General features: G+C 39.6%; 1 protein-coding gene across 18 annotated transcripts in view; it reads left to right on the forward strand.

Moving 5' to 3' along the window:
- FNBP1 (formin binding protein 1) overlaps nt 1-24,474 on the forward strand; it is an 87,514-nt gene that overhangs the window by 10,360 nt on the left and 52,680 nt on the right. For all 18 annotated transcript variants that reach the window (XM_026860345.1, XM_026860346.1, XM_026860342.1 and 15 more), the window contains exons 2-4: nt 8,982-9,098; nt 14,051-14,107; nt 16,655-16,802. In XM_026860345.1, the coding sequence (XP_026716146.1) occupies nt 8,982-9,098; nt 14,051-14,107; nt 16,655-16,802 (322 nt within the window). The remainder of the gene's footprint in view (nt 1-8,981; nt 9,099-14,050; nt 14,108-16,654; nt 16,803-24,474) is intronic.

A 24,474-nucleotide genomic window follows, 5' to 3' on the forward strand; every position in this document is an offset into this window, starting at 1 on the left:
CCTATATAATGCTCTATACTAGATGGACTTATGTTCTTCCACGTGTGCCATCCACAACATGTAACCTACATAATGTCACATCAAAATCTCCCTTGTTCCAAGAGAGCCAGGCTTCCTGTTAGCCTTTTGCCTGCAAAAGGATTCTCTTATTGTCCCTAACTATGCAGTATCCTTTGATTCAGTTGCTGTTTCTTTTAATCCCCTATTGCTCATCATCTCTGTCTTGCTTCAGTTGAGCTGTTCACATCCTCCTGCCTTCCCACTCCCCAGAATTAATCATTCTTCCCTGTTGTCTTACCCCTTGCAGCATCTTTCTAAGCTGCTGCAGTACCAGCAACCACATCCTCTCTTGTATGGTACGTCTTCTCTCACCTTCCTTCCTGGCTGCTGTGTTAGCACTGTTACTTGCTCTGTTGCTATAGAGGGACCACAAGTTCTGCTTTACCACATCCTTTGGAGGATACAATAGGCTAAGGGGGAGGAGAAGGCTTGAGTTGACACCAGGATGGCAGAGGTGGAGGGTTTGGGCTCCGGTGAGGAAGGTTGTTTGCTGTGGTGGTAAGAGCAGCCCTTGGAACCGAGACCAGAAGGTTTCTTACAGGAGCACCTGCTCCTCCTGGAGTTCCACCACTCCTGCACCCATGGCTGGGCAGCAGCAGTGACTCAGAGGCTTCTGGCTGCTGCAGGCGGGAGCAGTTTCAGTTCAGTTTAAGCTGTCAGCAGAGAGAACTAGACATTAAGAGTGTGTGTGTGAATGTCTTGGCAGTTGATGACACTGGTTGTACTCACACAGGGAGGCGTCATCCTGTGAACCACGTGTCAGGTTTTGCAAGACTTCCATCATAGGTGTTTAAGTGGGTCACCGAGAAGAGTGCTCCCGGTGACCCATCAGGAAGGCGGAGGGAGGTGTCTTGCTGCCGACCTGATGCTCTGTGCTGCTGCTGAGGAGCTGCTCTCCCTCCCTCCCTTGCTTTCAGAGCTTGCTGGTTGGCTTTGCACTGCTGCTCCTTGTGTTCTCTGTAACCTGCTACTGTGGTTTAGTCTCGTGTTGTGCACCATCTTCTATACAACGAGGCCGTAAGAGTATGAAGATGAGCTCAACATTTTTGTTAGTGGGCGATGTATCTATGCAGCTTTACTGTAGATGGGTCTTTTTGTTAGGTGTTGCAATTGAATTTGATCCCGGTGAACCCTGACGAGCTGGTTGTACTGCCAGAACTGGCCTTGCCTCAGGGTGGCTGTAATATTCGTTTTGCTCTCCAGGTGCTGGCCTCTGCTTAGGTGGCTTTTTTCAGAAGTGCTTTTTGTTTGACTCCAGTCAGGTTTCCATCAAGGTAGGGTTAGGGTATGGCCGAAACCTGCCTATGAGACAGCACTTCTGCGTAATTAGCAGGAGGGGTCACTCTTGAGTTTGTGGAAGGTGGTTTTCTGGGTGGGGATGAGTGTGGTTGGTCTCAGGAGCAATTAAGAGGGTTACTCCCTGTTGTCGCCCTTTGCTGTGCAAAGGGCCTCGGTATTATACTGGGGCAAAATTATTTTCAATCCAAATTAAAATTGGCATAAGCATTAGAATTTATTTTGCTTTACAGCTTCAGCAAAATGCTGAAGAGAGTAAGCATTTCAAGGCTGAAATATAGACCAGAAACTGCTTAATTTGTGATGTTTATTGGAACAAATAGGACAATTAGAGGTGAGTTTATCTAGCAACATAAAAAATATTTCAACATAAAACACAGTCTGTTTGCACTGCTGGGATTTCCACACCCACCCCCCCCAAGTTTGAAACGCACTCAGTTGCCTGATGATGCAGCAGAGAATCTTTATGTCTGTTTTCTCCTAACTAGATCAAGTTCTGAGGTGAATCAGAAGAGATAAAAGTTAAAGACCTTTAGGGCTTTATGGAAAAATGAATTTAAGGGTTGGCAGTGAAGGGAAAATGGAGGTGGAAAAGATGCATTTTTATTCTAGGGTATTTATTATTCAGCTCAAGTGGAAATATGCCTATTTCAGGTGAAAAGTCAAGAAGAATTCATTTAATACTTAAAGGGTAAAATGGAATTGAACATATGGATGAACAGGAGATCTGCATGAAAAATGCACGTGATCATAAACAGTTTTGTGAATGAGAACTGCATATACAGGGGTTATGGAAGGGCAGATTCATACAACAACTGGTAAAGCCACAGCATCATTTGAATGTAAACCGAAACATGATGGTTTCCTTGTCCCATCGGTATGTCTTCCACGTTGCTCTTAGTTCTCCTTGTCTGTGCTGCGTGAAGCAAAAGGTTAGTGTCCTGTACTCTGTTTTGTACTTAATATACTTACTGTGTATAAACATGGATGTTTGTTTAGTTGTCATTAAGTGAGGATTTCACTGACTGTAGTGACAAGTTTTGTGTGGGAAGTTGTCTCTCATCAGTAGTGGCTGAGTCAACAGATGCTGAAGCGCTTTCATAATTTCTTCTCATCTCTTTTCTGGAAGGCTCTTGCAGTGGTAGCTTGTACTTTATGCATTTTCTTTCATTATTAATTTGCCTGAATACTGTTAACATTTGCATATAGCTTTATTGTAGGTCTCTGAGGATCTGTGATCTGAATTCTGTAGTATTCTGCTAGAACTGTAGTGCCATATGGGACTTAACCAAGCCTATGAAGCTCTTATCATCTTGTTAATTATTTTTATAATTTGAAATTGTTAAACCATGGAATCTAAAAGTGTAATTTAGAATTTGAACAATGTAATGTACTCTTGATCTTCATTTTAATTCCTTTTTGCCTATGGAAATGGGTGAGTGTTTAAAAAAAAAAAAAAAAATTTAAAAAAAAAAAAAAAAAAAAGTATGTGGGAGGAGAAAGTATGAACCAGAGATGAAAATCAGTGTTTAATTCCCCTATTTCTACTTAAGTTTTTAGGACAGTGGATAAACAAGTAATTCTGGGGTGAAACTGAATTGAAATCTGTGGAGAATGAGGCAGTAGAAAGTCTTCAAATATTCTTGAGGTTTAAGAATCACAGGTCTTTTATTATGCTGCCAGATTAGAATTATAGGAGGAATATGCTAAATATAAAGACTTTGTTTTTCTGTTATTAACATCTGAATTTTCAGCATACTCTTTCTTCACTACATGTCTCTGTATTAGCATTCTTCTGAATTTCACACCCCTGCACCACTATCTCTGAAAACAGCAGAAGGAGTGACAGAGTGTGACAGCTCAGTCTAGTTACTGGTGTAGTAAACGGTGACACGTAAATCTAAGCTGAGCAGGTTTGACACAATGATTAAAATTGCAGAATTAATTGGTAAGGTCTCCCAGAATCTAACGTTTTGTTCACACTGGAAACCAAATAGAAATCCCAGGACTAGTGGCCTAGCACTATGGTGGAGTTGGACTCCATGTCATCAGCCTTTCAGTTTGTGACAAGCACTTACCAGGCACAGGCAGTACAGTGACCTGAGTGAGTGTTGTCTGGCTGCAGAGAGACCAAGACTAACTCAAGAGAAGAGTTTATTTCAGCAGATGTTAATGCTGAAGCCCCTTGGTGGCAAATTAAGGTCTCATCCATCACTGGATCTGAACTCGCCTTGTGTTGAACTATTTCACAATAGATGGAAGCACCCTTGAAAGAGGAAGGAATATCTTACTGAGTTGATCTTTAAAGACCACATGAATAACACTTTCTTTATTGCACAATAATTGGTTGTACTCCATGTTATGTGGCTTAGAAATGGGAAGAAAGTTTTTCTTTCTTTTGGTGGGTTTTTTGTTTTTTTTTTAATGGCTAACTTTCTTCTTCCCAAAATACTTTGCATAGCTGGGGAATGTGACTTCAGGAGAGGACAGTTGAGAAGTGAGGGGATTTGACAGCTTAAAGTATCCGTTGAAACGAAAAAAAGCAAATAGGCAGCACTATATTTCCATTTTAAGCATTGTCAGTGTAGCAAGCATGCAGGCAAGTTTCAGAAAGAATGCTTGAATGTGAGGTTATTTGGGCAGTGGTAAAAATGCTGGGAGAGAATTAATGGAAACAGAAATGAAGTTAGAACCACACTTTGCCTTAGGGATAAAAATTTCAAAGCATTCTGGGTACTTGGATGTCCAATTCCCATTGAAGTTAATGACTAAAGTTCTTTCCTCTTTTGAGCTGTAATTTTTGTGTGCATGCTCAAGAATGTGTTAAGCTCAGAACAAATACAAAGATGCTGTTTCAAGCAGCTTGCAGCAGAGGCTCTGCTTTCCCACCCATGCGAAGTCAAGTGGGTCAGCTCGTATATTCAAACTCCTCTGTCACTCGGGGAAGGCATGAAGTGTTTGTACTGGCACATGTTGCTGTCATTGGGAAGTCGGTGCAGTCTGGTGAAGAGCTGTACCAGTAGGTTATTTACATGCACATCTTGATTGTCAAACAACAGTCTATTTATTAAGCTGTTGATGTCACAGTAACTATAGGGACTTGAAATGGGTGAACATGAGATTTGACAGCTTGGAAGGCCGAAGGATGTAGACAATAACATGAAGGTTGTGGTAGCAGTCTGCTGTGTTACACAACTCCATTGTCAGTGCAGTATTTTGCTTGGGAGTGTTCTTAGATGTAAGCCAGTCTGAGTCAGAGGAAAGTAGTGAATGCTTCTAGAATGTTTTGGTGTTTCTTTTTCAGAGAAAACAGGTGCAAAGTGATCTTCTGTTTCTCCTCCCCACACTGTGGTCCAGTGGGAGCGTTCTCAGACCACTGCGTCGTCATTTTTGTCTTGTTTTCTTGCTTTTCTTGAAGAAAGCTAAAACCTTGTGGAATTTATTGTTTTCCAATGTTATCCCTAACTGGAAGATTGAGGAAACTGCAAAAACAGAGAAGAGTCTGTATATTGAAATTGAAAGCTGAAACAGAAGCTCATGGAGGTACCTGAGCCATCTTCCAGCTGATGACTGAAGCTCCACTCAGGCACACTTCACCTGCTAAACCTGGATCCATCTCTGGCAGGGACGGTGCCCTTTGTGCTGAAACAATGTGCTGCTTTGATTAAACTGCTCCTGGTTGTAGAGTCAAGTTCCTTCAGAGCCAAGATAGATAAATCCTTCCAAGCTGCACTCCTGCTTCTTTTTGTAAGGTAGATCCTTCCCCAGCCACCAGCTTCTTCCTGGTTTCAGTGAGGCACTGATACATTTATTGATCTCTGGGTTTGAAAATCCTTGTTGAGTTTTATGGTTTGGGTATGAGGAGCTGCTTACACCCAGTGGTACAAGTGCATAAGTTAACCAAAGTACTACCCAATATTAGTACTGCTAATTTACATTGCCCCCTTCATGAGAACTTTTTTTGCTGGGATTAATTACTCAGAAGAGCTTTTTTTTAAGCTATAAAATGATTCTGGAGTTCAGTGCTAACTGAAATGAAACATAGTACTTGAATTTGGAAATCTTTTGAGGTTGTTCACTTTTCTAGGAGTCTGCTTCTGTGAAATCTTTTGTAAGAGGCAGTCTATAATGGAGAAGGGTGAAAATCAGTGTTAAATGTGATATTAAAACTAGACCAAATTTGCTGCAGAATAGCTGACACTAACTCTTCAGATTCCATGTGATAATGCATTTTTGTAATGAATTTTGGAAATACTAATTTTTTTTTTAAAATCTCATCAATGTTGATAGTTTGAATGCATGATGTTAACTATTTTTAAAAATCTCCTTTTTAGAAGTTGTTTTTGCATCGATGCATGTATTCCCAAATTTTAGTTTCCCATGAATTAAAGGTTATGCTTTATGATCAAAGCATTCTCTGTACTCTGTCAGCCCTACGATACACAGAGCCTTTGCCTATCTTCATCTTGCTGAGCAGATCCATGAAACAAGGAGGACTATCAGTGTTGGGTCCCTTTGGCTGCACTGCCTTTCCTTGGGACTCTCAGCAAGTGATGGTGCTGCCAATTTTACTGACTTTTTTTCATCCGTAAGGAAAACAGAAAAGAGAATGCATAGTGGAATACATGATCCCAGTGTAACGCACTGTTGTGGGGTGTTGGCTGATTAGTGAAATGACACTCGGGCCAAAACTGTTCCATGCCCAGAAAAGGACAGAAACTCTTCAGCACAGTCTTCAGAAAGCTAAATTTCACCTTGTCTTGCTTCTTGATGGCAGAGGTCAGTGCTTGTAGTTTATCTGGTTGAGGTTCTTCTGGTTACAGCTCAGCATAAGGAGAGGTGTTTCTGCTCCCTTTATAAATAGAAAGTTAGCATCTTCGCAGAGTTGGTCTGACAGCTGCACCACGGTGTATTTGCCTTTGCAGTGCACATCATGGAGTTTTCTTTTGCCAGACTTGACATAGTGAGGCCGCTGAAACAGTCCAGCAGATCCATCTATGGGATGATAGACCAAACTGAGGTAGCTACCTGGAGCCATTTTCAAGTTTTTATTCATACTCTGATCTAAATGACACTCTTGAGAATTGAGTTGTGATAGTGGTGGAAGAGGTTTGGGCAAGCCACCACGAAGACAGCCTTTCCAGGGTGAACCTTATCTTTCTGTGCCATTAGAAGTCTGAATTATCTTGAAGGGCGGGATCTCCTTGAAAGGCATTCTTTCCTGTGGGAAACCATGACCTTTCCTCTTTGGATGGGGTTGCAGCAGGTTGCTACATTAGTTTCTTGCTACTAGGATGGGGTATCTGATAAGGGTGGTTTAATTTGCTTGGGGGGATTAGGGAGTGGACTTCCCTCCCTGAGATTTCTCCTCTCAAAGTTGGGAGTGTTCGTGAATGCATGTAGACTTGTGAGTAATGAGCTGCCTCGTAGGGTATTTATTTTCTATGCATGTGTTAATGTTAAATAATGTAAGTTGTGGAAGAGTAGGGTGTGGGATAGCTGTAACGCCTCTTTATCAGAAACCTTAAAAAGGCCATGTTTGCACTACTTGCTTGACGCCAGCATAATCTGAGAGATTCAGAGGGTGTATATTTGCAGCAAAGCAGAAGGTGCCTCCTTATGCTGGTGTCGTGCGCCAGGCAGCACACCGTGTTCTATCCTGATCTGAGCCCTCTGGGAGGAAGAGAGGTCTGTGATCTTACCTGTGTCATCTTTGTATTCTCCCAGCTGTGAAATTGTCCGAAATAAGGATTTTTCTATATGCAAATATGTACTGGTTGAGTCCACATCTTGCCTTTCTGCAGAATACATACATCCTCTTTTTGAGTGAATGATGTTACATTGGTTTAAGGGTGATTTATATTGCTGGAAGCCAGGCTTTTATTCTTTGTAGTTTGAAATGACTTTTTTTCAGTTGCCCTTAACTACTTTTTTTTAGTTCTTGGAGAATGGGGCTTAGAAGTTCTTTGCTATTTTCGTAACTTTATACTATTGCCCTTTTGCTGTTCTGCCCCCAGTGCATCTAATTGACTAAACCTGATGTAATTTAAATTGAAGCCTAGTCTAGTTTGGTTGAATTGGTTCAAAGTAGTACCTTATGCTAAACCAGAGCAAGTAGGCAGATACAGAAGCCCTTTGTGTCCTCTTCCACACATGTTACCTGGTCTCTTAACTAGCTTCTTGTGTCGGTTTTGCACATCTCCTCCTCTAAAATAGTTTCTATTTCTCCCCTTCAAAATACAGTTAAAACAGTTTTATAGCAGTTTCTGTGTACATGATGTTCAATGCTGGAAGAATCTCTTCTGCTAGTGATCTAATTTAATGTCAGAGCCAGATATACTACAAAGCAGAAAGTGATATTTGCTTAAAAGTGTCATATTCATATACTAAGCTCTATAGTAGTTTTATGTTATTTTTCTACTCCATGCATCTAAGGAAGTGGGCTTGTATTGCTTTGATAACATTTGATGATAGCTCTACAAGTAGAAAGTCACAAGACCAAATCTTTGGCAGATAGAAGCGGTGCTTCTTTCTATTGGAAGCTTTAATTGTGGCAGCTTAAGCATCTGACCCAAATCTCTTGCTGTGTACACTTTTTTTTTTTTTTTAATGTTGTAAATCTAACCTTTCTACTGCAGATGTACAAACTTTTTCACTGTTTTCAATGTAAACCATAATAGAACCTGGTGTCATGTAAGTCAGGCTGATAGTAAAGACCTTATTTACACTGTGTTTCAGTCAGGATAAGTACTCAGTGTATCACAGTTTTAAAAAAAGTTTTTCCAGTCTTGTAGAAACATTAACTTCTGAAATACTGGAATGGATGGTTATGGAATGTGAGTATAGCTGAAGTAACCAAATTTTTAAAAAGAAGTTAATTTTAGGTTAAACCCGCAGATAGTAATAAGCTGGCTTGGATAATGAATTTGGATTTAGAGTTGCTTAATTTCTCTTGGCATTTGAAAATCCCAAACTGATTTGTGGAATGTTCTTGATTGGAAATGATTATTGAAAACATGTGTGACTGTTTTTGAGGGCAACAATATTTGAAGAACAAAGTAGCATCTGTTATATAAATGGAGGTAGACAAGAAAATTTACTGTAAACATAGCTAATGACATTTTTTGTCGCATCATTAGTTAGCATGTCTTCTGTTTTAGAACAGAACAGGCTATAGGGGAAGTAAAATCTCTTCTGTAAAAAGATTAACTTCTAAATGACCCTTTAAATTCATAACACTGACAAAGCTGGAGTCAAAATGTATATTTTTCAGATGAAAAACGAATTATTAATTAGAAATATACTCAAACTTCTATTTAATTCTTCAGAGTAAATATATTTCTTATCCTTTGTCTAAGTGTGTCTTTATATCAGAAGATTGTATTCAGTAGAATTGCCAGGATTTATGAAAGTGATTCAGAAATGAGGAATGAAGAATATTACTGAATTGGTCTCATGTTAAAAGACAGATTTCCATCGATTTATAAAAACCTGTGTTGCTACAAAAATGTCTAACTGTGCTAATGGAAAATATTAGTAACTCTTTATGGTGGTATACACTTTGGAAATTATTATTAGCTATCTCTATGTTTAACGGGACTAAACTATTTTTTTGGTTCATTGCAGGACCAGTTTGACAACTTAGAAAAACACACGCAATGGGGTATTGATGTTCTGGAGAAGTACATCAAGTTTGTAAAAGAAAGAACAGAGATTGAACTCAGCTATGCAAAGCAGCTTAGGTAAGTTGATGCGTGAAGTTCTGGACTTTGCATTGCATCTGTTCAGAGCCTGTAAACTTACAGATGATTACTGTTTTGGTGGTGGTAATTTGGTTTGTAATAGTGGCTTTTAGAGAATAGCTTTAATTTAGGGAATGGAAGGCTAAAAATTTAAGATACTGTTTCATTATCTCTGCTAAAAGTCATATGCTTTGCAAAAAGAAAGGGTATTTAGGTGACTGAGTAGCACACTAGGGCTTACTCACAGTTTATGCATGATTAATGTCTCAGGCTTTGAGGATAGCATTGTAATGTTTTCCATGAAATTAGGAGTGCTGCATGTAAATGCTGAAGAGTTTAAGAATTCAGCAGAATAATGATCATTTGTTGTAAGGCAAAGTTTAGGGTTTCTTTTCATAAGACAGGCTCTTTCTGAATGTGAGTTGGAGAAACTGCAGGTCAGAAAGTCAGTCTCAGCCCTTGGAAATTTTATCTATGTAGTTAGACAGGTTGCAGCCTGACATTTGAATTTGGACAGTATTATAATCTTGCCACTGTTCTTGCTTGTGTCTCCCGAGCAGAGCAGAGACTCTGTGAATTTGTCTCAAGTAGCTGAATTACTGGAAATTCCTGCTAGATACTTTCTACATGTCTGGTTTGACCATCAGGTTGTACACAGAGATGAGTGTATGTGAACCAGACCCAGAAAACATATTCCCTGAGGTCAGATCCGGTGTAAACGGGGCAGGACTACAGAGAACCCTCCCACAATGAGTAGCTCTTACCCTGCTTTTCCCAGTAGGGTAGAAAAAAAAATGAGAGGTGAACAGGTCTTAGAAGGGAGTTCAACACACAGAGAGTCCTGCTGCTGCCGAGAGCGCTGTAGGTGCAGTGGTGTGGGCAGCCACTAGTGTCCAGGGACATAAGCTGGAGGTGGTGGAGCCAACTGGGGAAGGGAGTGCAGGGCTTCATAACCCTTCCAGTAAATCCATAACTTTTTCTTTTTTGCATGACTGTATAATACATATTAGAACTCCTTTCATCTTAGTATTTATAGAGCTTGAGATCTGAGGTTCTAGTTGATCTGTATGCATCTAAAGCACAGTGTCTATTAAAAAAAAAAAAACAAAAAAACCCCAAAATTTTTGATGCTGCTTGTGTTAAAATGGATTGGAGATGCATAACAGCCTGTTCTTCAGAAGGAGCTGGTAGCTGATCAAACCCTGCCTTTATGGTTATGTGCTTTCTCAGGGGAATGCCACAGGGATTCCCCAAGGTTTCTGATATAGACAAGCAGGAAATAGAAAATGACTTGTGCAGGAACAAATTGCTCACATCCTATGGAGATGAGAAGAGATTGAATTACAGAGGCAAAATGAGCCGGAAGAAAGAGTATGACTGGACTGGGAAACCACAGCAGAGTATCTGTGTAGGCAGGCCAGTCTTACAAAGAATCACACGCTAGGCTCAGTGAATTTCCTAGGATGACAAATTTCAGGTGTAAAGAGTATAATTATGAAAATAAACACACAAACAAAATGCTTAAGGAAAGTGGGTGATAGTCACAGGTAAAACTATCTAGAGTTTTATTTCTTATTCTGTCCTAGACTTCCAAAACAGACTTTGTCAATTTGTTTCTTCTCTCTGTATTTTAATTCCCCACACATAGCTGAATTTGTCTGTGTCTGTCGTCCCCCCCCAGCCCCTGGGTGTGATTTGAGGACAAATACATTCATCCACAAGGAGCTCTTAAACACAATGATGGTTGGAGTCATAAGAAGTTAGAGGTATAAAATAACAGCCAAAAATGTAGTCTTGTCAAATGTTGAGATAAAACAGTGCTGGACATTTAAAAAAAAAAAAATCATACATCTGCTTTTAATAAATCTCCTCAAGCCTGGTTCAAACCTGTCTTGTATCACATCCATTTGGTGTAAAAGGGCTGCAGCACATCACTGCATGTCATAACATGCAGACATGCTATTAAAAGGGGACAAGTTAATACAAGATACTCCTGTGAATTTAACTCTGTTTTATTTATAGTGTAAGCAAAGCTGCTGAACTTTATTTTCTTCTGTGAAACCTGTGTTTTCCGCTTGATCTTTGGGCCCCTTGCTAGTTATTCTTCCTGTCTGAGTTATCTACATCTCAGCTTGTTCATCTGTTGAAGCTTAATTGGCTTCTAGTTACAAATGTTTCTGTCCTTCCTTCCTCTTTGTAATTCTGCAGATACATATGTAGTAATTTTTTTAAAATAGTGTTAAGTTAGAGCTACATACTTGGAGGAAGTATCAAATTTATCTGGTTACACCAGTGGAAGTAACTCCCATGTCCCATACCTTACACATGGTGCCTGCACTATTCGAGTCCTGTTTGTGCCATTTACAATCAGTCCTGGTTTGAGAGTCTAATTCAATTTTGATATGATTGTTTTCTTAGTTGTTTTACATTATAATTGTTTGGTCATTAAGCTAGGCTAGGAAGGAAGGGATACAGAAACTATAGTTTAGTGTTTACTAGTTCCTGCATTTTGTTTTGAACTTCCCTGGGATGTTGACATGCTGGATGCTGTGCTCTGGGTGCTGAAGCAGTGTTTGGTTGTTGTCTTTCTCTAGTCACTGCTTACTTTTGATCATGAAGTGTGTCAAAAGCCTTGCCTACTGTGGTGATGCATAGATAGCCTTGAGGAAGACATGTGGAAAAAAAATGCTTAGACAAAGATGTTTAAGAAGTGAAAATAAGGGAGCAAAGAAGCAAGCTATGAAGACAGAAAAAATGATACAGAGTGAAAAGCAAATAGAAGCATGAATTGGAAACAGGCGCACAGGATCTTTCCAGAATTGCCATTTTACTGATGGTCTTTGTTCTTATGTGTTAGTTCCCTCTTTAATAGCTGTTAGCTCTGAAGATGTCACTGCTTCATGAGCTTGAACCTGGGAACGGATGGTGTTCTGGTCATGACACTGCATGACTGAATGCTGAACTTCAGCAATACTTCTAGATTCAGTATCACTTCTGGTATTTTTGTGCGTATCCTGGTTAAAACCCTATGTATGTTTTTGATATAAAAAAAAAGGGGGGGGGGGAAAAACCACAATCAAAACTCGCATAGACTATATTTTATGTGTTTTATAGAGTACATAGAAAATAATAAAACATTTAACCCAAATGCTAATCCTTATTACATGCTTTCAGAATCTTTTTTTTTCTGTGAACACAAACTGTCTGGATTTTGAAATGCCAGCTCTGTAACATTTCTACACCTTTAAAGATTCCCAAGAAGGCAGTAGCTGTGTATGTCAGAATTAATTGGGCAGCATGACAGTGCAGGGAGATGGGTGTTTTGAGTGTGTGTGAAAATGCCTTATTAGTGTAGCCTTCTGTGCATGTTTTCTTGTGGTTTTTCCTTTCCTCTGAGCAGGTGTGTGGAAGGAGGCATTCCCATGGCATAAGAAGAGTGCTGTAAGACTTACTGTAATCATGCAGAACAGTTTGCAGAATTCTTCCCATGCTGCTGTTCTTTGGTTGAAGCTGCTGTATGCAGAACTAGAGAAAAGTTCATTGTTTCAGAGCATGCCCTTTTCAGAGAAGGCAGAGACTGGAAGGGAGATGCTCATTTGGATCCCTTCCAGTAGGGATACTTATATTTTGAGAAACACATGTTTGTCTGTGCAAATCTGCCAGGGTTCTGGCTACACTCTGTTTGGGCAGATGCTTCTTAATTCCTTAAGGAGAACAAAAAGAGTAAGAAATGTGAGACCAGGCCCTGCAGTAAAAACAGCATGCAACAGGGTGTGGGTTACACCTCTGAAAAAGCAGTTTCTTTTCATTCTGGGAGTCCCCCAAAGAGTTTGGCACAGATAGGTCAATGACACCTGGTAGTCCTTTAGACAAGGATTCCATCAATACCACTTGTCTGTTATTCTTTATCATTGAAACAACGTTGTAAAGCTAAAACAAATGACTGCAGGAAAGCATGGAGTAGTAATAGGGCTGAGTTTAGAGGAGATCTCAGTACTGAAGCACTGAAAAGGTCATGAAATCACCAAATTTGTCAGCTTTCTGGTTTGCATTGTTTAAAGGATGCATGGTGTTGTAATGTGCAGTGTGCATCATAGTGCTGAGCTTTAGGTATCCACAAGGCGTGCTGGGTGTCAGGTGCAGCACGTGTTCATTAAACCTTTGGTTTGTTGCTGGCTAGGGGCTTGCAGTCAGTGCTTTCAGGACAATGAAACCTATATGATCACTGTCAAATGTGCTAACAGTTTTCTTATTCAAGACATGATCACTTAAAGAGCATATCAGTATTTTAAAATCGAATCATTAGTTGGATGTGGAGTAATGAGAGATGCAATCATCTGTGCTAATTGGGATAATCAAATTTCACATTTCTCCCAGCATCAGTGGGTAATCATAAAATGATCCCCGTTTTGTCATCTAAGTGCAGCTTCCCATAGTTTTATGAAGATTTTCATTTTCCTTGGAAGCATCCTGCTAAAGGCAGGCAAACTTGCCTGGCCATGAGTGCCATCTGCTGCAGCAAATGACACTTTAACAGGCTGGCTGACCTTTGGGTATGGAGTAGCACCTGCTACTGGGTGGAGTTTGTAAAGTATGTTTCTGTATTTAAGGATGATTGGGTTTACTGTAAAAAGGTCTCTCCATTAGATCAGGTGTGCATCAGCAGAACCAGAACTTGAGCCTATTGACTTCATGACCTTAATTTATAAACTCCTTGGGTTCAGAATCTGCTACTTTATCACAGTTATAGAGACTGAAGCACTGTGTGGCCCATTCTTTGAGTGCTATTACAATGCAATCAAAGCCTAATTACATTTATACTCTGAAAAGGTGTCTAGTCACTGCAAATTAAAAACTGAAGCCTCACAGAATGTGTGTGCATGCAAAGATTATCCACTTAATTTAATGGAGATTTTAAATTGAATTTTATGTACATGTATTTTTAATTTTAGGAATCTTTCAAAGAAATACCAACCCAAAAAGAACTCCAAAGAAGAAGAAGAATACAGGTATGTTCATGATCCACTGCTGGTTAAGCATGCATTGATGGGGGAAGGGAAAAAGTTCTGGTTATCAACTGGGATTTGACTTGTAAAGCAAAGATTTTAAAGTCAAGTATAAGAGTATGGAAATCACAGATGCAGAAACAGGTTTATATGGTTGATATTAATGAGTGGATTTTCAAAGTTTGTGTTTGGTCTGTAACTACTCAGTTTCCTTTATATGTTATGGTTTCTGGATGCCTTGGTTGTTTTTTTTTTGTTGTTGTTGTTTCTTTCATGTACCTTAAAAACTTTAAACCAGACTCAATGTTCCTAGCTTTTGAAGCGTATGACCAAACTTTTAACTACTTTCAGCAGGAACAGAAACATTTTAGCATGAAATTTAAGCAGTCTGCATAGGTATTAAATTACTCAAAGGGACTGACAACACAGATTAGTAACTTACTAAAGGGATAATGTTACAATGCCACAGAGAAACCAGTGAGTGACTCCTGAGGAGTAAGGTGAAGGATGTAGTTTGTACTCCCAGTATCCTGGGGTGGATCGATGCATGACATGCTGCTGTTGGAGGATGTTAGTGGCCTCGGCTGCCTGCTGATGATTCACATACTCAGACTATATCTTCCTGGTGGCAGGGGACTAATGTAGCGATCGCAGATAGTGACAGCAGCGTCAGAGCACAGCTCCTTCACTGAGTGACACTGCAGACATGGACACAAGTGATGATAGACCTGCCTGCCCTTGATGAGATTAAAAATATTATTTAAAGAGAACTTTCTAGAGGAGAAGCTTTCCAATAGATGGACTATAAGTCAAAGCAAGAACCTCTTTCCTTAGATTACTCTGACGTTTCTCAATGTCAGTGTTTTGTAAAACTGAATCAAGGCATTGCAGAGTCTGATCCTTCAGCCTTGTATTGCAGGAGGCTGCTCTGCCTCCAGAGAGCCTGGCAGCAGACTCAAACCCTTGACCTTGAGACTTGAAACATTTCAAATGAGTTTGTATACAGATCCATCTGTATGATTATATTCATTTAGATTTTTGGGTTAGACCGCCAAGCTGCTGTGTATACAGCTACTCTAGTGGATCATATTAACAGAGATAATGGTCTTTTAATTTTCTTTTAAAATTATTTTTAGTAACATTTTCGGGAATCAGTTATTTATGCCATTGTTTCCTGAGATACTGATATTTACACAAGGAAGCTTATGTTACCAACACATCAGCTGGTTTGATCTGTACTGGGGATTAGGAATAAATCTGCCTTTGGGTAGCTATACCATAAATGGGTATTTTGAGGTTATTACAACCCTTTTTGACACATCTTTCATTGCTGGAAAAGGATGTGGGAGTTAAACAATCCTTGTGATGTGACACAGAAGATCCTGTGTATCCTTTGCCCTTTTAAATATAACGTTCACCTCAGTATAGATTCCTCATGTCCCTAAACAACGTCTTGGGATTTGTCATGTGACCTTTGGGTGCCTTGCACACTGCTTTGAGACAGCCTGTCTGAAAAAGATCTGGTTTTAAGCTTATTGTCAGTCTGTAGTTCTGTAGCTTTGATCACGTCTCTTGCAACTGGGATTTCTCTCAAGGCACCACAGCTTGACTGTAAATGTGGCTGCTTGTACTGGACTGTATTTTTAAGTCTCTTTTTTTAGTTTCTTCTGGTTTGTTTTTTTTTTCTCTGCTGCCTTTTGTCCATTCTTACTTGTACCACACCCCTCTCTTTCCTCTAAATCTCTCCTTTTTGCTTTGCTTTTTCATCTTTAGGTGATGTTACCAGTTCAGACTGCTACTATTTACTATTAATAGTTTTTCTAGCATGTACAAGTGCAGTGCTTCAAAGCTGCTGTTTTCCAGCTGACCAGCACAGCCAGCTGGGCTATTTAAATGCAGCTCTGTTGGCTCTGTGCTGCATATGCCAGTGAGATAATCTGCTGTTCTGAAATTGTATGCAAAGATGTTCCTTTCTACCTTTCAATAATACATGGAACATTGCATAGGAGATTACTCGATATGAAAAATAAACCTTGCAATGGATGACGCAATGCATGGTTTATAAACTCACTACCTTTTTGAAAATTTTATATAGTTGATTTAAATCCAATTTACACTATGAAAAGTTTTCTTTTATTTTCTGCTAGCCAGAAAGTTGGTTGCCTAGGCAGGATTTTGCCAGGCAGAGTGTACTAATGACTCTGTGCTACTAAATTGTAGGATTTGAAAGAGTATAACTGAAAAAGCTTGGTGAACAGAGATTAGAATAGTGAAGTCCCAGAGCTGTGCTGATAAAAAAACCTGGCACTCTAAAGCTGCGATATTTTAAGAGCCAATGTCAAACTGTCTAAATCGAGATAAATTTATCAGACAACTGTCAATGCATGGGATAATTTCCTTTTGAGAAATTCCTTCACGTGAATTTGTGCTAATCTATATTCAGTCTCATGTAGCAATACTGAATGCTTAAGAAAAATAGACCCTCCCTTTGCAGTGTGTCTTTCTGAAAAGAAAGAGACTAAAAGCAAAATGCATTTTTGTCCTCTGCAGGTACACATCAACTAGAGCCTTCCTAGCCACTTTAAATGAAATGAATGACTATGCTGGACAGCATGAGGTCATTTCAGAGAACATGACCTCTCTTATCACTGGAGAGTTAACACGCTATGTGCAGGAGCTGAAACAAGAAAGGAAATCGGTAATTTTTTTTTTAATTATTTATAATTAATTGCTATTTAAGACAGATACTTAGTGGTAAGGGAGTTAAGTAAAATTTATTTGTACTTAATAACCATGAGCTTTGCTAATGAACCAAGCATTAAAAAAGTGGGTTACATGCCCTGGCCAAGTCACTGAACCATTTGCATCAAATGTTATAAAATCAGACAGCAATGCCTTCAGGAGAATCCCTGCTAAATAAGGTCAGAGACCCATCTGTGCTTAAGGCTCTGTTAGCCAAAAGCTTGCTTAGAGAAGAGTCCAGCAGCACTGTGTAAAGCCTGACATAAACAGAGAAACTGTATTACTGAGCCTGATTGAAAGAAATTACTACAATCTGGGTTCACACTTTCCTGCTTCTCAGCCAGATCTGGTCAAGAGAATTTTCTAAAAATGTATTCCAATGAGAAATATGGGGTCTTACTTGTTTTGTGATGGTGTCAGGGAATCTGGTTTTCAATCTGTTATCCTTCAAGACTGGTAGAGTTAGGAGCTTTATGTGAGTACCCTGTTTTAACTAGTATTTTAGGAACCTATGTGGCTGCCACAGTCAATGTTTGAGGCTGATTAATTTGTATGTCACCAGCTCTGAAAGGCATATAATTGAGATGTGATTTTTTTTTTTTCCCCTCCTTTCCTTGACACCCTTGTATGTCTGGGAGGAATGGACATAAAATAATGATTCTAAGCATTATTGTTACAAATACCTGTAACAGAGATATAAAATGACTAAGCAAAGTGCAACAAGCCAAGAGGGTATCACTATATTTCATTTGTAAACTGTTGGTCCATTATGGAAAATGCAGAAGTACTCTTGCTCAGTCTAGCAAAATGTACACACTTACAAATAGTCCCACTAAACGTTAAGCATGTGTTGAAGTTATATACAGGACCAGAGTCCTGGAAATTATCATATTTTTCTAAGTATAGTATTAGGAAAGTAAGTCTGTCAACAGAGGAATAGAATATATATAGACATACCTTTAATTTGCAGAATGGTGAGTAATCTTTCAGGGATATAACATTTTGGCAGCAGCATGGAAGGATGTTTTGCATACAGCTGTGATGAGAACAGCCACTCACCCACTTCTATGACCTTTTATTCAACATGAACTCTATACAATAATTAAAGAAGAAAAAATTATAGTATGGCATTTTTCTGTCTAATTCTAATGTTTTTATCTAGTTTTTCAATTATATGGGCATAAAAGGTGACTGGAATATCTGTTAGACATTTTAATTATGATGAAATAGGACTTGCTATCTATCTTGTAAGGAATGTCAGCAGTAACTATTGTTTTTTTGTTTGTAGACTACTGTAGTAAGTATGGCTCATAAGTAATAGGTGAATGACAAGAAAATGATTTTAATATTGGTCAAGTGATAACAGCTTGGGAACAGCAAAAAAAAAAAACCAACCCAGTGTATTTACCTGCTGTTGCTGATAATTCTTAGCCTTTAACAGAAAACAGTTGTCAGTCATGGTTGGTTGTTTTGTTCTTGTAACATGAATGTAAGCTACATGAATTATGAATCCTTGTCTGATTCCTGCAGATTTCTCATTTATGAGCAAATGGTGTTGAAAAGGAGACTGCTTCCGCCTTCAGGCATTTTTCATACATAGCCTCTCTCTGTTCCTACTGTAAAACATAAATGCATCAATCATGCTGGGATCTGCAGGAGGGGAAGGTGGTTGTGTGTAAATATCACAGAGGGCTTACGCTTTGGCAAAACCTTTTATGATACAAATTGATGAATGGCTTGGTATTTTCAGAATTGCTGGCAGAGATCTCATGCTCGCTGCTTGATATGTCACCAGCTGTTATGCTACAACTTCATAGAATTCTTTAGGTTGGAAAACCCCTTAAGATCGAGTACAGACTTTAACCTAATACTACCAAGTCTACCAAGTTTTGCCCTGACAGTCACAGAAGTCAAGCCAACACCCTGCCTACTTTTCACACGGTGTGTGTGTGTTGAGAGAGAGGTGAGAACTCCTTGTGCTGTTTCAGTTCTTCCCAGCTGTCTAGTGAAGTGAAACTCTTTATGGGACAGTTCCTCACTTCAACTTCTTCTTGTAGTCTCTTGATCTTAGTGTGTCCATGATCTTGCATGAGTAATTCTCATCTTCAGCCAGGATCTTGCTAGCTGCTTCAAAGCTGAAATTTCAGTTCTGTGCTACATGTGAAAGTCATGCCGCATCCACCTTCCTTGTGAGGTCATTGAGGCCAGATACATGCAACTGAATTCCTCTTCATTGTATAAAGATCTCCATCACCACAACACACAAATGAGTTGGGGATTGCCTCTCAGAGCAGTTCAGGGAAAGAACTTCCTTCTGTGGTCATTCTTCATGCCACCCCAGTTTCACCAAAACCTTACTTTGTGGTGGCTATGGAAGGTACTAAGCTGGGGTAGAGCAGTATTGCAAAACTGAGTCTTAATCTTGCTTGTCTGTGAGAAAAAGAGATGATTCCAGTAATGTAAAAAGGGGTTTCTGGACTTGTCTCATGAGCACTGTCAGGTAATACATTTCCAGGTTGGAAGTGTACTTAAGAGTTGTTCTACTTCCACCCATTTCGCGTGTTGCTGGTTGTGATAGTAGCTCCTAAGCAGACCAGGTATTGTCCATATGAGAGAAAGATCACCAGCATTTTGATTGCTTAGGTGAAGGAATTTGCTTCTCCACATTGCTGCACCTGCCAGTTTGCTCAGTATGCTTTGTTCTAAACAAACGTGGAGCTAGTACGGCCCAAGCATTGAGAATTTCCTTTATTTCTTAATGCTTCACAGGAGATAGCTTGGTTTAGGTATTCTTTCAACTATGGCTGAGGAAAACCCTCAATGCTGAGTTTGTCTGGATAGAAATTCAGGAATTAATTCCTGGGACAATTCTGATTTAGATCTGTGGTCCCAAACTAGGTCTGACTGACAGTCTCCTCTGGCAGCAGCTGCTCTGTGTAGCTGTTGCTCATGTCAGCTTTGCTAAAAATGTATTTGGAGTCATGAACTATCCCTCATATTACTGCCGCTGCTTTCACCTCTACCTCCACCTCCCCTTGGGGGTAGGCTGTCTCCGTACAATCAAGCATGAAAGTCAAGTACAAGCCAAGAGCTCTGCTGCAGGCTGAACTGGTGCAGCGCTGGGATTCTGTGGTTGGGAGAGAATTTACCTGATGTCAATACGTTCCATTTTGTGTCAGGATAGAAAGGGAATGGGGAATGAATGCATCCTTATGGGTACCGTGAGGGCAAAAAAGGTCTAGTTCTTTATGGTGGAGCATGTGCACCCTCCCTGTGTGTATTCATACGGGGGGTGTACATGTCAGAGGACTTTCTGTTTCTTGTAGACTCTCAGGTGTTGATGAAAAGTAAATAATTGGAGGAATTCTGCCACGTTCGTTCATTCTGAATAGTGCTCTGTTCTGCAAATAGTCCTGTGGTTTTCCACAGAATTTCTCACGGCGTAATGCACTGTGCAAGCGTGAGGCAGGATGGCAGAATACGACCCTGTCAAGTGCACAATGGATTTTTCCGTGTTGCATTTTGGATGTGCCTCAAGGTCTCAGTCAGTGTGTTGGGAGCACAGCTGTGATTTGTGCTGCAGAGGTACAGAGAGACACTGCTGCCTTCCAGAAATGACAAACTAATGGCAAAACAGGTAGTAGGAAGAGGAAAAGAGAGATGGTGAAAGGAAGTGATTTGCCAAACTTCAGGTTAATCAGATTCAAACTGAGCTTTCCCCAGCTCTTGTTCTGTGACCAACCCAATTCCCACTTACTGTCCCATGAATGAGTTAGAAGTATTTAGTTTTAACCTAAGGGTATAAAAATACAGCATTAACAAATAGTTATGTTGCAATGTAGAAGCTTTGTAAGGAGATATTTGTGAACAGAAATAAACCTAGGCATTTATGGGAGATTTTGTTGTACTCAATAATACACTGCACAACAATCCACCTCTACAGATTCATTCTCTCTTTGTTACAAGATGTTGCAGCTGTATTTCATTAAGTTAAATTGTACCAGTAGAGTGTTAAGTAGTAGCTATAAGAACTGAAAGAACACAGAAAATTATTTAGGAAAGATCATAATATATTCTGTATATTCTCAATGAGTGTTTGTGGGTTTTCCCCAAACTATGGCACAAATGTAATGAAGCTGTTAAATATTTGTATGTATCATTTAATCGTGCTGTGAAGGACTGTTCTGGGATGGAAAAGAACGAGTGCTTATGATGAGTTTCCAAAAACATTTTTTGTGTGGGAATCTAATAATAATGTCCCATCCAGCTCAAAGGTATAATGTGAACTTTGATTTCAGCAGGGTTAAAGTTGAGATCAGTGGACTCAAAATCCTGCTCTTCCCAGTTTTGAATGGGTACATTGAACTATGAAATAATAGTTCGAATAAATAAATCGGCCTCTGTTTACTACAGGAAGGATTCTGATTGGGAAACAAAATATGGTTACAAACAACTGTAGTTACATTTTCTGTGAATTAGCCTGAATATTGCACTGCAGAGCAACAGCCAGTTGGAGGGACAAGAGGAGAGATGTTTTCTATCGACAGTAACATTTCCTGCTCAGTGCATGACTCTGAAACGCCTGAGGGCGAGGGAGGTTGACCGTTGGCCATGTGTGTCTTTGAGCCCTTTGTGCTGTATCCAGACAGCCACAGAGATCTGCCTAAAACGAAAGAACAACAATAAATCCATACTAGTGGAGCATAACTTAACTGTGTGCCAATGGTGTTTATCCGAGGTACGTGATACATGTGAGCGTGTTTAGCTTGCATTTTAGTTAATATTCAATGTTTTATAAATCTGATGCAGGTGTTAATACCTGTGTGGGTATAAGCATACATGAAGGCTATATAGAAACAGCTCAGAGGTTGCAGCTGTTTAAAGATAGCAGTAGTATTTCTTTGCCTGTTGAGGTATTTACTTGTACATTTTCTAGTTTTCTTACACTGCAAGAGTTGTATGGGGCTGTCACAGACTATTTCTATGGAGGGAGAAGATTTTCAGTTGACATGGCACCTCTTGGTTGTGGATGAGTGAAAGAGAAGCACTATGACCAGACTGAGAACTAGAAGATGTGGAAGCATATTCCTTTATTCACATTGAAGGATATAAAAATGCAAACATTTTTTTTTTCATACCTTAGTTTTCAGTAGTAATGTTGGACCTGCCTCTGAAAAGCCCATTGGTTTGCTCTCATAGAGCACTTTGGCACAGCTGAGCTTTTAAGGACATGATTAGCCCCCAAGGATGGATTTGAGAGCGGGGTACATGATCTCCAAACAGCCTGTCATACCTGTGTATGTGCTGACTGAATCCAGGGCCTTCTGGTCTGCTGCCATGAAGCCAGATGGTTCAGCAAGACTGCTCGAAGAATTGGCCAGTGTGGCAGAGTGCTGTTGAGGATCCCTGTGGCTTTGCTTCCATGGAGTTGCCCTGCTAAGCTGTGGGAGTGCAGTGCTGCTCGGCTGGGAGAGGAGCACAATGCATGGTTGTCTCTGTGCCTGAGAAGTTACTCTGTTCAAGTTAGGATTCCCAGTATGAGGACTTAATCTGTCATATGTAACAGGAAACAGCAAGTTACCATGAATATTACTGCCACAGGGTCTTTTAAGTTTATGCTGATCACCATCATTCTGTTATCACATCTCCCAGTAGGCAGGAGCAGCTAGTTCTGGTTATCCTGTGCAACTGATCTGGTCTTTGTCTGAAGCCTGAGAAACGTTGGTCTTAGTCGTCTGTAACTGGAACTCATTTGGAATGCACCACTTCAGGAGAAGACAGTTCAAGCTGATTTAACATCAACCTTGAACAGATAATTTGTATAACCTGTTCCAGGTTTGACCTTGTTGATAGGTACATGTTAAGAATAACGTTCACATGCGTAGTTGCAAAGGAGAACAGGGTTATTCCACAATATTAAGAAGTAGCACTGATGAACGCGTGTCGAGATAGTTCCGTGTTTCATGTCAACGTTCACAGGACTGCCTTATGCTACTCTTATTACAGATGAGAGCGATAAGATCTCAAGAGCATGTTGCTATTCTTGGAAACAAAGATTTCTTCTGAGACTGTTTCCTGTCTTTGCAGCCAGGAAAAGAGAAACATTTGACAAGGTTCTTTGCAAATCGAGCTGCGAAAAGTGAGGAAAAAATAATGTTCCCTAATTTCCGTCTTTGGTATACTTTAATCACTCGCCATTATTTTAGGAATCACTTGTAACAAAAATTGAGATAAGAGTTTGAATTGGAGGAGGAAGTACTACATTACTGGAACTGTGTTTATATTGACTATCAATATGAGCTGAGAATGCCAGTTACCTAGGAGTCAAAGGTAACTGTTTTCTCAGCATGTTACATTTAGTTTGAAAACAGAAAAGAAAATGAAGCAGCCTTGTCATATATCTCTCATTTTTTGAAAATTTGTAAATAGGATATTGTCAGAGGAACCATATGCTGTGCATATAAATTAAGATTATTTTTCTATTTTCAATATAAACAGACTGTACATGTGCAAATCTTAAGTTTAACCATGCAATCAATTACTGCCTACTTCCTTAAGTAAAACAAGACTGTCTTGTTACAGCCTTTATTAAAATGTTTTAGTGGTCAGTTTTCTATACAGCATAAGCAGTCCTGTTGTAATACTGGTAGCCTACATGTTTCAGGCAATTCTTTCATTTAAAACTACCCAGGAATTCCTCAGCGAAATTATTGGACTGTGTTGTCCTTTGTAAGATGCTTTTAACTACATCTTGCTTCTACTCCTCTCAAAAGGTCAGAAAGAAGATAGAAGCATCTTCCAACAAGCTTTTGTCTGCTCTGTGAGTTGTGTGGCTATGTAAGCTCTCTTGCATACCAAGAAAGTTTTGCAAAAATATCCCACTGCTACTTATTGTACTAGTGTTGGCAGTAACAGGCGCTGTATTGTAGGTAGCTTGCTTGCTGCCTCCAGTGTTCTGATCAACATGGGAGAAATCTGAGCCGAACAAAAGTCAATGAGAGTTTTGTCTTTGATTGCTCAGCAGCCAGGATTTCTCCCCAGCTGTTACAAGCACAGTCAGCATGGCAATGAGGAGAGCACACCGATTGGTATGACTTGATTTCAGAAGGAAAAAACTCCTGCAAACAGTGTGTCTTTATGTGGATTTCTTGCTCTTCCTAAAACTCTTCTTCCTTTACTGTAGCTGAGTATTCCTCGAACTGGGAGTTTTTAGAACATAATGCATTTTAAAAAGTTAATCTAATCCAGTCTTCATATAAGCAATTTAATACTGTGCTGAAAATATCTCAAGTCTTAACAACCCTCATGAGATCACCTAAACCTAGATCATTGGGTCTTACCCTGTTAGCAAGAATGGGTGGAGATGTCCCGTCAAAACATGGCCAGTTTTGAATTGTTCAGAGCTCCCTGTAACATCTGAACTGCATTGTGCTTTAACACACAGGAAAAAAAAGGACAGTTGTGCTGATGTAGCCAGTATGGTTCGAGTTTGGGTAATGCTGCTATGTTTTAAGCTATTTAATAGGTCTAATGTTTGGATAAAATATTTTTCAGGAAACATGGAAGTTGGCATGATGATTGCTAACTTAAGACTGCAAAGTGTAGATTAAAAGGTGATTTAAGGAGGT

Source organism: Athene cunicularia (genome assembly GCF_003259725.1).
Source record: "Athene cunicularia isolate RWA chromosome 17 unlocalized genomic scaffold, athCun1 chr17_part1, whole genome shotgun sequence".
NCBI classification, from domain to species: domain Eukaryota; kingdom Metazoa; phylum Chordata; class Aves; order Strigiformes; family Strigidae; genus Athene; species Athene cunicularia.